A 12,826-nucleotide genomic window follows, 5' to 3' on the forward strand; every position below is an offset into this window, starting at 1 on the left:
GTGTGTGTGTGAGCCTATAGAGGTGACTGTGTGTGTGGTAGCCTATAGAGGTGACTGTGTGTGTGTATGAGCCTATAGAGGTGACTGTGTGTGTGATTGAGCCTATAGAGGTGACTGTGTGTGTAGGAGCCTATAGAGGTGACTGTGTGTGTGTGTAATCCTATAGAGGTGACTGTGTGTGTGTGATCCTATAGAGGTGACTGTGTGTATGTGTGTGATCCTATAGAGGTGACTGTGTGTGTCTGTGGAAGCCTATAGAGTTGACTGTGTGTATGTGTGTGATCCTATAGAGGTGACTCTGTGTGTGTTTGTGAGCCTATAGAGGTGACTGTGTGTGTGTGATCCTATAGAGGTGACTGTGTGTGTGAGCCTATAGAGGTGACTATGTGTGTGTGATCCTATAGAGGTGACTGTGTGTATGTGTGTGAGCCTATAGAGGTGACTGTGTGTGTGTGTGTGTGATCCTATAGAAGTTACTGTGTGTGTGTGATCCTATAGAGGTGACTGTGTGTGTGTGAGAGCCTATAGAGGTGACTGTATGTGTGTGAAAGCCTATAGAGGTGACTGTGTGTGGTGTGTGTGAGCCTATAGAGGTGACTGTGTGTGTGTGTGGAAGCCTATAGAGGTGACTGTGTGTGTGTGATCCTATAGAGGTGACTGTGTGTGTGTGTGTGTGATCCTAGAGAGGTGACAATTTGTGTGTGATCCTATAGAGGTGACTGTGTGTGTGTGATCCTATAGATGTGACTGTGTGTGTGTGTGAGCCTATAGAGGTGACTGTGTGTGTGTGAGCCTATAGAGGTGACTGTGTGTGTGTGTGTGAGCCTATAGAGGTGACTGTGTGTGTGTGAGCCTATAGAGGTGACTGTGTGTGTGAGAGAGCCTATAGAGGTGACTGTGTGTGTGTGTGCGAGCCTATAGAGGTGACTGTGTGTGTGTGAGCCTATAGAGGTGACTATGTGTGTGTGTGTGATGCTATAGAGGTGACTGTCTGTGTGTGTGTGTGTGTGAGCCTATAGAGGTGACTGTGTGTGTATGAGCCTATAGAGGTGACTGTGTGTGTGTGTGAGGCTATAGAGGTGACTGTGTGTGTATGAGCCTAGAGAGGTGACTGTGTGTGTGTGAGCCTATAGAGGTGACTGTGTGTGTGTGTGTGAGCCTATAGAGGTGACTGTGTGTGTATGAGCCTATAGAGGTGACTGTGTGTGTGTGTGAGCCTAAAGAGGTGACTGTGTGTGTGTGTGTGTGTGTGTGTGTGTGTGTGTGTGTGATCCTATAGAGGTGACTGTGTGTGTGTGTGAGGCTATAGAGGTGACGGTATGTGTGTATGAGCGTATAGAGGTGACTGTGTGTGTGTGGGAGCCTATAGAGGTGTGTATGTGTGTGATCCTATAGAGGTGACTGTGTGTGTGTGTGAGCCTATAGATGTGACTGTGTGTGTGTGTAGGAGCCTATAGAGGTGACTTTGTGTGTGTGTGAGCCTATAGAGGTGACTGTGTGTGTGAGCCTATAGAGGTGACTGTGTGTGTGTGTGTGTGTGAGCCTATAGAGGTGACTGTGTGTGTGTGTGTGTGGGAGCCTATAGAGGTGACTGTGTGTGTGGTAGCCTATAGAGGTGACTGTGTGTGTGTGTGAGCCTATAGAGGTGACTATGTGTGTGTGTGTGTGTGTGTGTGTGATGCTATAGAGGTGACTGTCTGTGTGTATGTGTGTGAGCCTATAGAGGTGACTGTGTGTGTGTGAGCCTATAGAGGTGACTGTGTGTGTGTGATCCTATAGAGGTGACTGTGTGTATGTGTGTGATCCTATAGAGGTGACTGTGTGTGTGTGTGGAAGCCTATAGAGGTGACTGTGTGTGTGTGATCCTATAGAGGTGACTGTCTGTGTGTATGTGTGTGATCCTATAGAGGTGACTGTGTGTGTGTGTGATCCTATAGAAATGACTATGTGTGTGTGAGCCTATAGAGGTGACTGTGTGTGTGTGAGCCTATAGAGGTGACTGTGTGTGTGTGTGTGAGCCTATAGAGGTGACTGTGTGTGTGTGAGCCTATAGAGGTGTGTGTGAGAGAGCCTATAGAGGTGACTGTGTGTGTGTGTGGGAGCCTATAGAGGTGACTGTGTGTGTGTGTGAGCCTATAGAGATGACTGTGTGTGTGTGTGTGAGCCTATAGAGGTGACTGTGTGTGTGTGTGTGTGTGTGTGATGCTATAGAGGTGACTGTCTGTGTGTGTGTGAGAGCCTATAGATGTGACTGTGTGTGTATGAGCCTATAGAGGTGACTGTGTGTGTGTGTGAGGCTATAGAGGTGACTGTGTGTGTGTGAGCCTATAGAGGTGACTGTGTGTGTGGTAGCCTATAGAGGTGACTGTGTGTGTGTATGAGCCTATAGAGGTGACTGTGTGTGTGATTGAGCCTATAGAGGTGACTGTGTGTGTAGGAGCCTATAGAGGTGACTGTGTGTGTGTGTGATCCTATAGAGGTGACTGTGTGTGTGTGATCCTATAGAGGTGACTGTGTGTATGTGTGTGATCCTATAGAGGTGACTGTGTGTGTGTGTGGAAGCCTATAGAGTTGACTGTGTGTATGTGTGTGATCCTATAGAGGTGACTCTGTGTGTGTTTGTGAGCCTATAGAGGTGACTGTGTGTGTGTGATCCTATAGAGGTGACTGTGTGTGTGAGCCTATAGAGGTGACTATGTGTGTGTGATCCTATAGAGGTGACTGTGTGTATGTGTGTGAGCCTATAGAGGTGACTGTGTGTGTGTGTGTGTGTGTGTGATCCTATAGAAGTTACTGTGTGTGTGTGATCCTATAGAGGTGACTGTGTGTGTGTGAGAGCCTATAGAGGTGACTGTATGTGTGTGAAAGCCTATAGAGGTGACTGTGTGTGGTGTGTGTGAGCCTATAGAGGTGACTGTGTGTGTGTGTGTGTGATCCTATAGAGGTGACTGTGTGTGTGTGAGAGCCTATAGAGGTTACTGTGTGTGTGTGATCCTACAGAGGTGACTGTGTGAGAGCCTATAGAGATGACTGTGTGTATGTGAGAGCCTATAGAGGTGACTGTGTGTATGTGTGTGAGCCTATAGAGGTGACTGTGTGTATGTGTGTGAGCCTATAGAGGTGACTGTGTGTGTGTGAGCCTATAGAGGTGACTATGTGTGTGTGAGCCTATAGAGGTGACTGTGTGTGTGTGAGCCTATAGAGGTGACTATGTGTGTGTGTGAGAGAGCCTATAGAGGTGACTGTGTGTGTGAGAGAGCCTATAGAGGTGACTGTGTGTGTGTGTGTGAGCCTATAGAGGTGACTATGTGCGTGTGAGCCTATAGAGGTGACTATGTGTGTGTGTGTGTGTGTGAGCCTATAGAGGTGACTATGTGTGTGTGTGTGTGTGAGCCTATAGAGTTGACTATGTGTGTGTGTGATCCTATAGAGGTGACTATGGGCCTGATTCAGACCCACACGCGAGCAGCTGTCTGCTCGCAAGTGGGTCGATGTTATGGACTGAGCATGCGCACGACGGAGGGAGCTCCGTCGTGCGCATGCGCCAGACGCGACGAGCGAAGGAAAGTCCTTCGCTCGTTGTGTCCGATCAAAGGGGGCGTGCTGTCAATGTTGATTGACAGCACGCCCCCTTTGGTGGGCGTGCCGGGGGCGTGCCTCCCTGATGGGGGCGTTCCCACGGGAACGCCTCCCGTCAGAAGCCGGCCCACTGACATCACTAGTGATGTCAGTGGGAGAGATTTTGGCTCTGATAGAGCCAAAATCACTCCGGAGCTTGCGGTTGAAAACCTCAACCGCAGGCTCCGGCTCGCAATTTCGATGGTCGCGATGGTCTCGACCATCGCGGCCATCACAATGCACGCTCGTATAGCCTGTGGGTGGTGACCCACAGCTATACGAGCGCCCAGGAGGACGCTCCATGAAAATGGAGCCCGGCCCTCATTCAGAGCGTGCGCTCTGCTCAGAGCGTACGGCTCTGAATGAGGGCCAATGTGTGTATGTGAGAGCCTATAGAGGTAACTGTGTGTGGAGCCTATAGAGGTGACTGTGTGTGTGTGTGAGGGTATAGAGGTGACTGTGTGTATGTGGAGCCTATAGAGGTAACTGTGTGTGGAGCCTATAGAGGTGATTATGTGTGTGTGAGAGCCTATAGAGGTGATTGTGTGTGTGTGAGAGCCTATAGAGGTGACTGTGTGTGTGTGATCCTATAGAGGTGACTGTGTGCGTGGGAGCCTATAGAGCTGACTGTGTGTGTGTGTGTGGAGCCTATAGCGGTGACTGTGTGTGTGTGTGAGCCTATAGAGGTGACTGTGTGTGTGTGTGTGGGAGCCTATAGAGGTGACTGTGTGTATGTGTGTGATCCTATAGAGGTGAGTGTGTGTGTGTGTGTGTGTGAGCCTATAGAGGTGACTGTGTGTGTGTGATCCTATAGAGGTGACTGTGTGTGTGTGTGTGGGAGCCTATAGAGGTGACTGTGTGTATGTGTGTGATCCTATAGAGGTGAGTGTGTGTGTGTGTGTGTGTGTGTGATCCTATAGAGGTGACTATGTGTGTGTATATGTGAGCCTATAGAGGTGACTGTATGTGTGTGTGAGCCTATAGAGGTGACTGTGTGTGTGTATGAGCCTATAGATGTGACTGTGTGTGTGATCCTATAGAGGTGACTGTGTGTGTGATACTATAGAGGTGACTGTGTGTATGTGTGTGATCCTATAGAGGTGACTGTGTGTATGTGTGTGATCCTATAGAGGTGACTGTGTGTGTGTGGAGCCTATAGAGGTGACTGTGTGTGTGTGGAGCCTATAGATGTGACTGTGTGTGTGTGTGAGCCTATAGAGGTGACTGTGTGTGTGGGAGCCTATAGAGGTGACTGTGTGTGTGTGTGAGCCTATAGAGGTGACTGTGTGTATGTGAGCCTATAGAGGTGACTGTGTGTGTGTGTGGAGCCTATAGAGGTGACTGTGTGTGTGTGTGTGAGCCTATAGAGGTGACTGTGTGTGAGCCTATAGAGGTGACTGTGTGTGTGAGCCTATAGAGGCGACTGTGTGTGTGTGTGTGGAGCCTATAGAGGTGACTATGTGTGTGTGTGTGTGTGTGTGTGAGAGCCTATAGAGGTGACTGTGTGTGTGTGTAGCCTATAGAGGTGACAGTGTGTGTGTGTGTGTGTGTGTGAGAGCCTATAGAGGTGACTGTGTGTGTGTGTGGAGCCTATAGAGGTGACTGTGTGTGAACCTATAGAGGTGACTGTGTGTGTGTGTGGAGCCTATAGAGGTGACTGTGTGTGTAGAGCCTATAGAGGTGACTATGTGTGTGTGTGTGTGTGTGAGCCTATAGAGGTGACTGTGTGAGAGCCTATAGAGGTGACTGTGTGTGTGTGTGTGTGTGAGGGTATAGAGGTGACTGTGTGTGAGCCTATAGAGGTGACTGTGTGTGTGTGTGTGGAGCCTATAGAGGTGAGTGTGAGTGTGTGTGTGTGTGTGTGTGTGTGTGTGAGCCTATAGAGGTGACTGTGTGTGTGAGCCTATAGAGGTGACTGTGTGTGTGAGAGCCTATAGAGGTGACTGTGTGTGTGTGATGGGATATAGGTGACTGTGTGTGTGTGGAGCCTATAGAGGTGACTATGTGTGTGTGTGTGAGGGTATAGAGGTGACTGTGTGTGTGTGTGTGGAGCCTATAGAGGTGACTATGTGTGTGTGTGTGTGTGAGAGCCTATAGAGGTGACTGTGTGTGTGTGTGTGTGTGTTAGAGCCTATAGAGGTGACTGTGTGTGGAGCCTATAGAGGTGACTGTGTGTTAACCTATAGAGGTCACTGTGTGTGTGTGTGTGTGTGTGGAGCCTATAGAGGTGACTGTGTGTGTGTGGAGCCTATAGAGTTGACTATGTGTGTGTGTGAGAGCCTATAGAGGTGACTGTGTGAGAGCCTATAGAGGTGACTGTGTGTGTGTGTGTGAGGGTATAGAGGTGACTGTGTGTGATGCTATAGAGGTGACTGTGTGTGTGTGTGTGTGTGTGAGCCTATAGAGGTGACTGTGTGTGTGTGTCTGGAGCCTATAGAGGTGACTATGTGTGTGTGTGTGTGGAGCCTATAGAGGTGACTATGTGTGTGTGTATGAGAGCCTATAGAGGTGAGTGTGTGTGTGTGAGAGCCTATAGAGGTGACTGTGTGTGTGTGATCCTATAGAGGTGACTGTGTGTGTGGGAGCCTATAGAGCTGACTGTGTGTGTGTGTGGAGCCTATAGAGGTGACTGTGTGTGTGGGAGCCTATAGAGGTGACTGTGTGTGTGGGAGCCTATAGAGGTGGCTGTGTGTGTTTGTGTGAGCCTATAGAGGTGACTGTGTGTGTGAGTGAGCCTATAGAGGTGACTGTGTGTGTATGAGCCTATAGAGGTGACTGTGTGTGTGTGTGAGCCTATAGAGGTGACTGTGTGTGTGTGATCCTATAGAGGTGACTGTGTGTATGTGTGTGATCCTATAGAGGTGACTGTGTGTGTGTGTGTGTGGAAGCCTATAGAGGTGACTGTGTGTGTGTGATCCTATAGAGGTGACTGTGTGTGTGTGTGTGTGTGTGTGTGTGATCCTAGAGAGGTGACAATTTGTGTGTGATCCTATAGAGGTGACTGTGTGTGTGTGATCCTATAGATGTGACTGTGTGTGTGTGTGAGCCTATAGAGGTGACTGTGTGTGTGTGAGCCTATAGAGGTGACTTTGTGTGTGTGAGTCTATAGAGGTGACTGTGTGTGTGTGTGTGAGCCTATAGAGGTGACTGTGTGTGTGTGAGCCTATAGAGGTGACTGTGTGTGTGAGAGAGCCTATAGAGGTGACTGTGTGTGTGTGTGCGAGCCTATAGAGGTGACTGTGTGTGTGTGTGAGCCTATAGAGGTGACTGTGTGTGTGTGAGCCTATAGAGGTGACTATGTGTGTGTGTGTGTGTGTGTGTATGTGATGCTATAGAGGTGACTGTCTGTGTGTGTGTGTGAGCCTATAGAGGTGACTGTGTGTGTATGAGCCTATAGAGGTGACTGTGTGTGTGTGTGAGGCTATAGAGGTGACTGTGTGTGTGTGAGCCTATAGAGGTGACTGTGTGTGTGTGTGTGAGCCTATAGAGGTGACTGTGTGTGTGTGTGTGAGCCTATAGAGGTGACTGTGTGTGTATGAGCCTATAGAGGTGACTGTGTGTGTGTGTGAGCCTATAGAGGTGACTGTGTGTGTGTGTGATCCTATAGAGGTGACTGTGTGTGTGTGTGAGGCTATAGAGGTGACGGTATGTGTGTATGAGCGTATAGAGGTGACTGTGTGTGTGTGGGAGCCTATAGAGGTGTGTATGTGTGTGATCCTATAGAGGTGACTGTGTGTGTGTGAGCCTATAGATGTGACTGTGTGTGTGTGTAGGAGCCTATAGAGGTGACTTTGTGTGTGTGTGAGCCTATAGAGGTGACTGTGTGTGTGTGTGAGCCTATAGAGGTGACTGTGTGTGTGTGTGTGAGCCTATAGAGGTGACTGTGTGTGTGTGTGTGTGTGTGTGGGAGCCTATAGAGGTGACTGTGTGTGTGGTAGCCTATAGAGGTGACTGTATGTGTGTGTGAGACTATAGAGGTGACTGTGTGTGTGAGTGAGCCTACAGAGGTGACTGTGTGTGTATGAGCCTATAGAGGTGACTGTGTGTGTGTGTGAGCCTATAGAGGTGACTGTGTGTGTGTGATCCTATAGAGGTGACTTTGTGTATGTGTGTGATCCTATAGAGGTGACTGTGTGTGTGTGTGGAGGCCTATAGAGGTGACTGTGTGAGTGTGATCCTATAGAGGTGACTGTGTGTATGTGTGTGATCCTATAGAGGTGACTCTGTGTGTGTGTGAGCCTATAGAGGTGACTGTGTGTGTGAGCCTATAGAGGTGACTATGTGTGTGTGATCCTATAGAGGTGACTATGTGTGTGTGATCCTATAGAGGTGACTGTGTGTATGTGTGTGAGCCTATAGAGGTGACTGTGTGTGTGTGTGTGTGTGTGATCCTATAGAAGTGACTGTGTGTGTGTGATCCTATAGAGGTGACTGTGTGTGTGTGAGAGCCTATAGAGGTGACTGTATGTGTGTGAGAGCCTATAGAGGTGACTGTGTGTGGTGTGTGTGAGCCTATAGAGGTGACTGTGTGTGTGTGTGATCCTATAGAGGTGACTGTGTGTGTGTGAGAGCCTATAGAGGTTACTGTGTGTGATCCTACAGAGGTGACTGTGTGAGAGCCTATAGAGATGACTGTGTGTATGTGAGAGCCTATAGAGGTGACTGTGTGTGAGCCTATAGAGGTGACTGTGCGTGTGTGAGCCTATAGAGGTGACTATGTGTGTGGGAGCCTATAGAGGTGACTGTGTGTGTGTGAGCCTATAGAGGTGACTATGTGTGTGTGTGAGAGAGCCTATAGAGGTGACTGTGTGTGTGAGAGAGCCTATAGAGGTGACTATGTGTGTGTGTGTGAGAGCCTATAGAGGTGAGTGTGTGTGTGTGAGAGCCTATAGAGGTGACTGTGTGTGTGTGAGCCTATAGAGGTGACTGTGTGTGTGAGTGAGCCTATAGAGGTGACTGTGTGTGTATGAGCCTATAGAGGTGACTGTGTGTGTGTGTGTGAGCCTATAGAGGTGACTGTGTGTGTGTGATCCTATAGAGGTGACTGTGTGTATGTGTGTGATCCTATAGAGGTGACTGTGTGTGTGTGTGTGGAAGCCTATAGAGGTGACTGTGTGAGTGTGATCCTATAGAGGTGACTGTGTGTATGTGTGTGATCCTATAGAGGTGACTCTGTGTGTGTGTGTGAGCCTATAGAGGTGACTATGTCTGTGTGATACTATAGAGGTGACTGTGTGTGTGAGCCTATAGAGGTGACTATGTGTGTGTGATCCTATAGAGGTGACTGTGTGTATGTGTGTGAGCCTATAGAGGTGACTGTGTGTGTGTGTGTGTGTGTGATCCTATAGAAGTGACTGTGTGTGTGTGATCCTATAGAGGTGACTGTGTGTGTGTGAGAGCCTATAGAGGTGACTGTATGTGTGTGAGAGCCTATAGAGGTGACTGTGTGTGGTGTGTGTGAGCCTATAGAGGTGACTGTGTGTGTGTGTGATCCTATAGAGGTGACTGTGTGTGTGTGAGAGCCTATAGAGGTTACTGTGTGTGTGTGATCCTACAGAGGTGACTGTGTGAGAGCCTATAGAGATGACTGTGTGTATGTGAGAGCCGATAGAGGTGACTGTGTGTATGTGTGTGAGCCTATAGAGGTGACTGTGCGTGTGTGAGCCTATAGAGGTGACTATGTGTGTGGGAGCCTATAGAGGTGACTGTGTGTGTGTGAGCCTATAGAGGTGACTATGTGTGTGTGTGAGAGAGCCTATAGAGGTGACTGTGTGTGTGAGAGAGCCTATAGAGGTGACTGTGTGTGTGTGTGTGAGCCTATAGAGGTGACTATGTGCGTGTGAGCCTATAGAGGTGACTGTGTGTGTGTGTGTGTGTGTGTGTGTGAGCCTATAGAGGTGACTATGTGTGTGTGTGTGTGAGCCTATAGAGTTGACTATGTGTGTGTGTGATCCTATAGAGGTGACTATGGGCCTGATTCAGACCCACTCGCGAGCAGCTATCCGCTCGCAAGTGGGTCGATGTTATGGACTGAGCATGCGCACGACGGAGGGAGCTCCGTCGTGCGCATGCGCCAGACGCGACGAGCGAACGAAAGTCCTTCGCTCGTTGTGTCCGATCAAAGGGGGCGTGCTGTCAATGTTGATTGACAGCACGCCCCCTTTGGTGGGCGTGCCGGGGGCGTGCCTCACTGACGGGGGCGTTCCCACGGGAACGCCTCCCGTCAGAAGCCGGCCCACTGACATCACTAGTGATGTCAGTGGGAGAGATTTTGGCTCTGATAGAGCCAAAATCACTCCGGAGCTTGCGGTTGAAAACCTCAACCGCAGGCTCCGGCTCGCAATTTCGATGGTCGTGATGGTCTCGACCATCGCGGCCATCACAATGCACGCTCGTATAGCCTGTGGGTGGTGACCCACAGCTATACGAGCGTCCAGGAGGACGCTCCATGAAAATGGAGCCCGGCCCTCATTCAGAGCGTGCGCTCTGCTCAGAGCGTACGGCTCTGAATGAGGGCCAATGTGTGTATGTGAGAGCCTATAGAGGTGACTGTGTGTGTGAGAGCCTATAGAGGTGATTATGTGTGTGTGAGAGCCTATAGAGGTGATTGTGTGTGTGTGAGAGCCTATAGAGGTGACTGTGTGTGTGTGATCCTATAGAGGTGACTGTGTGTGTGGGAGCCTATAGAGCTGACTGTGTGTGTGTGTGTGGAGCCTATAGCGGTGACTGTGTGTGTGTGAGCCTATAGAGGTGACTGTGTGTGTGTGTGGGAGCCTATAGAGGTGACTGTGTGTATGTGTGTGATCCTATAGAGGTGACTGTGTGTGTGTGTGTGTGTGTGAGCCTATAGAGGTGACTGTGTGTGTGTGATCCTATAGAGGTGACTATGTGTGTGTGTGTGTGTGATCCTATAGAGGTGACTATGTGTGTGTGTATGTGAGCCTATAGAGGTGACTGTATGTGTGTGTGAGCCTATAGAGGTGACTGTGTGTGTGTATGAGCCTATAGATGTGACTGTGTGTGTGATCCTATAGAGGTGACTGTGTGTGTGATACTATAGAGGTGACTGTGTGTATGTGTGTGATCCTATAGAGGTGACTGTGTGTATGTGTGTGATCCTATAGAGGTGACTGTGTGTGTGTGGAGCCTATAGAGGTGACTGTGTGTGTGTGGAGCCTATAGAGGTGACTGTGTGTGTGTGTGTGTGAGCCTATAGAGGTGACTGTGTGTGAGCCTATAGAGGTGACTGTGTGTGTGAGCCTATAGAGGCGACTGTGTGAGTGTGTGTGGAGCCTATAGAGGTGACCATGTGTGTGTGTGTGTGTGTGACCCTATAGAGGTGACTGTGTGTGTGTAGCCTATAGAGGTGACAGTGTGTGTGTGTGAGAGCCTATAGAGGTGACTGTGTGTGGAGCCTATAGAGGTGACTGTGTGTGAACCTATAGAGGTGACTGTGTGTGTGTGTGTGTGGAGCCTATAGAGGTGACTGTGTGTGTAGAGCCTATAGAGATGACTATGTGTGTGTGTGTGAGCCTATAGAGGTGACTGTGTGAGAGCCTATAGAGGTGACTGTGTGTGTGTGTGTGAGCCTATAGAGGTGACTGTGTGTGTGTGTGTGAGCCTACAGAGGTGACTTTGTGTGTGTGTGTGTGTGTGTGTGTGTGTGTGTGTGTGTGTGTGTGTGTGTGTGGAGCCTATAGAGGTGACTATGTGTGTGTGTGTGTGTGTGTGAGCCTATAGAGGTGACTGTGTGTGTGAGAGCCTATAGAGGTGACTGTGTGTGTGTGAGGGGATATAGGTGACTGTGTGTGTGTGGAGCCTATAGAGGTTACTATGTGTGTGTGTGTGAGGGTATAGAGGTGACTGTGTGTGTGTGTGTGGAGCCTATAGAGGTGACTATGTGTGTGTGTGTGTGTGTGTGTGTGTGTGAGAGCCTATAGAGGTGACTGTGTGTGTGTGTGTGTGAGAGCCTATAGAGGTGACTGTGTGTGGAGCCTATAGAGGTGACTGTGTGTGAGCCTATAGAGGTCACTGTGTGTGTGTGTGTGTGTGTGTGTGTGTGTGTGTGTGGAGCCTATAGAGGTGACTGTGTTTGTGGAGCCTATAGAGTTGACTATGTGTGTGTGTGAGAGCCTATAGAGGTGACTGTGTGAGAGCCTATAGAGGTGACTGTGTGTGTGTGTGTGTGTGAGGGTATAGAGGTGACTGTGTGTGAGCCTATAGAGGTGACTGTGTGTGTGTGTGTGAGCCTATAGAGGTGACTGTGTGTGTGTGTCTGGAGCCTATAGAGGTGACTATGTGTGTGTGTGTGGAGCCTATAGAGGTGACTATGTGTGTGTGTGTGTGTGTGAGAGCCTATAGAGGTGAGTGTGTGTGTGTGAGAGCCTATAGAGATGACTGTGTGTGTGTGATCCTATAGAGGTGACTGTGTGTGTGGGAGCCTATAGAGCTGACTGTTTGTGTGTGTGTGGAGCCTATAGAGGTGACTGTGTGTGTGTGAGCCTATAGAGGTGACTGTGTGTGTGTGTGTGTGAGCCTATAGAGGTGACTGTGTGTGTGTGCGTGAGAGCCTATAGAGGTGACTGTGTGTATGTGTGTGATCCTATAGAGGTGACTGTGTGTGTGTGTGTGGGAGCCTATAGAGGTGACTGTGTGTGTGTGATCCTATAGAGGTGACTATGTGTGTGTGTGTGTGTGTGTGTGTGTGTGATCCTATAGAGGTGACTATGTGTGTGTGTATGTGAGCCTAAAGAGGTGACTGTGTGTGTGGGCCTATAGAGGTGACTGTATGTGTGTGTGAGCCTATAGAGGTGACTGTGTGTGTGTGTATGAGCCTATAGAGGTGACTGTGTGTGTGATCCTATAGAGGTGACTGTGTGTGTGATCCTATAGAGGTGACTGTGTGTATGTGTGTGAACCTATAGAGGTGACTGTGTGTATGATCCTATAGAGGTGACTGTGTGTGTGTGGAGCCTATAGAGGTGACTGTGTGTGTGTGTGTGTGTGGAGCCTATAGAGGTGACTGTGTGTGTGTGAGCCTATAGAGGTGACTGTGTGTGTATGAGCCTATAGAGGTGACTGTGTGTGTGTGTGACCCTATAGAGGTGACTGTGTGTATGTGTAGCCTATAGAGGTGACAGTGTGTGTGTGTGTGTGAGAGCCTATAGAGGTGACTGTGTGTGTGTGTGTGGAGCCTATAGAGGTGACT

At 49.2% G+C, this 12,826-nt stretch overlaps 1 protein-coding gene across 1 annotated transcript in view; it reads left to right on the forward strand.

The window, feature by feature from the left end:
* The window catches only part of LOC148454249 (uncharacterized), a 236,274-nt gene that overhangs the window by 168,264 nt on the left and 55,184 nt on the right, over window positions 1–12,826 (forward strand). The window contains exon 10 of the mRNA XM_088461130.1: window positions 4,266–4,282. Coding sequence (XP_088317256.1) covers window positions 4,266–4,282 — 17 coding nt within the window. The remainder of the gene's footprint in view (window positions 1–4,265; window positions 4,283–12,826) is intronic.

The sequence above is a fragment of the Taudactylus pleione genome, unplaced genomic scaffold (assembly GCF_031769625.1).
Source record: "Taudactylus pleione unplaced genomic scaffold, aTauple2 ptg001020l, whole genome shotgun sequence".
Classification (NCBI taxonomy): domain Eukaryota; kingdom Metazoa; phylum Chordata; class Amphibia; order Anura; family Myobatrachidae; genus Taudactylus; species Taudactylus pleione.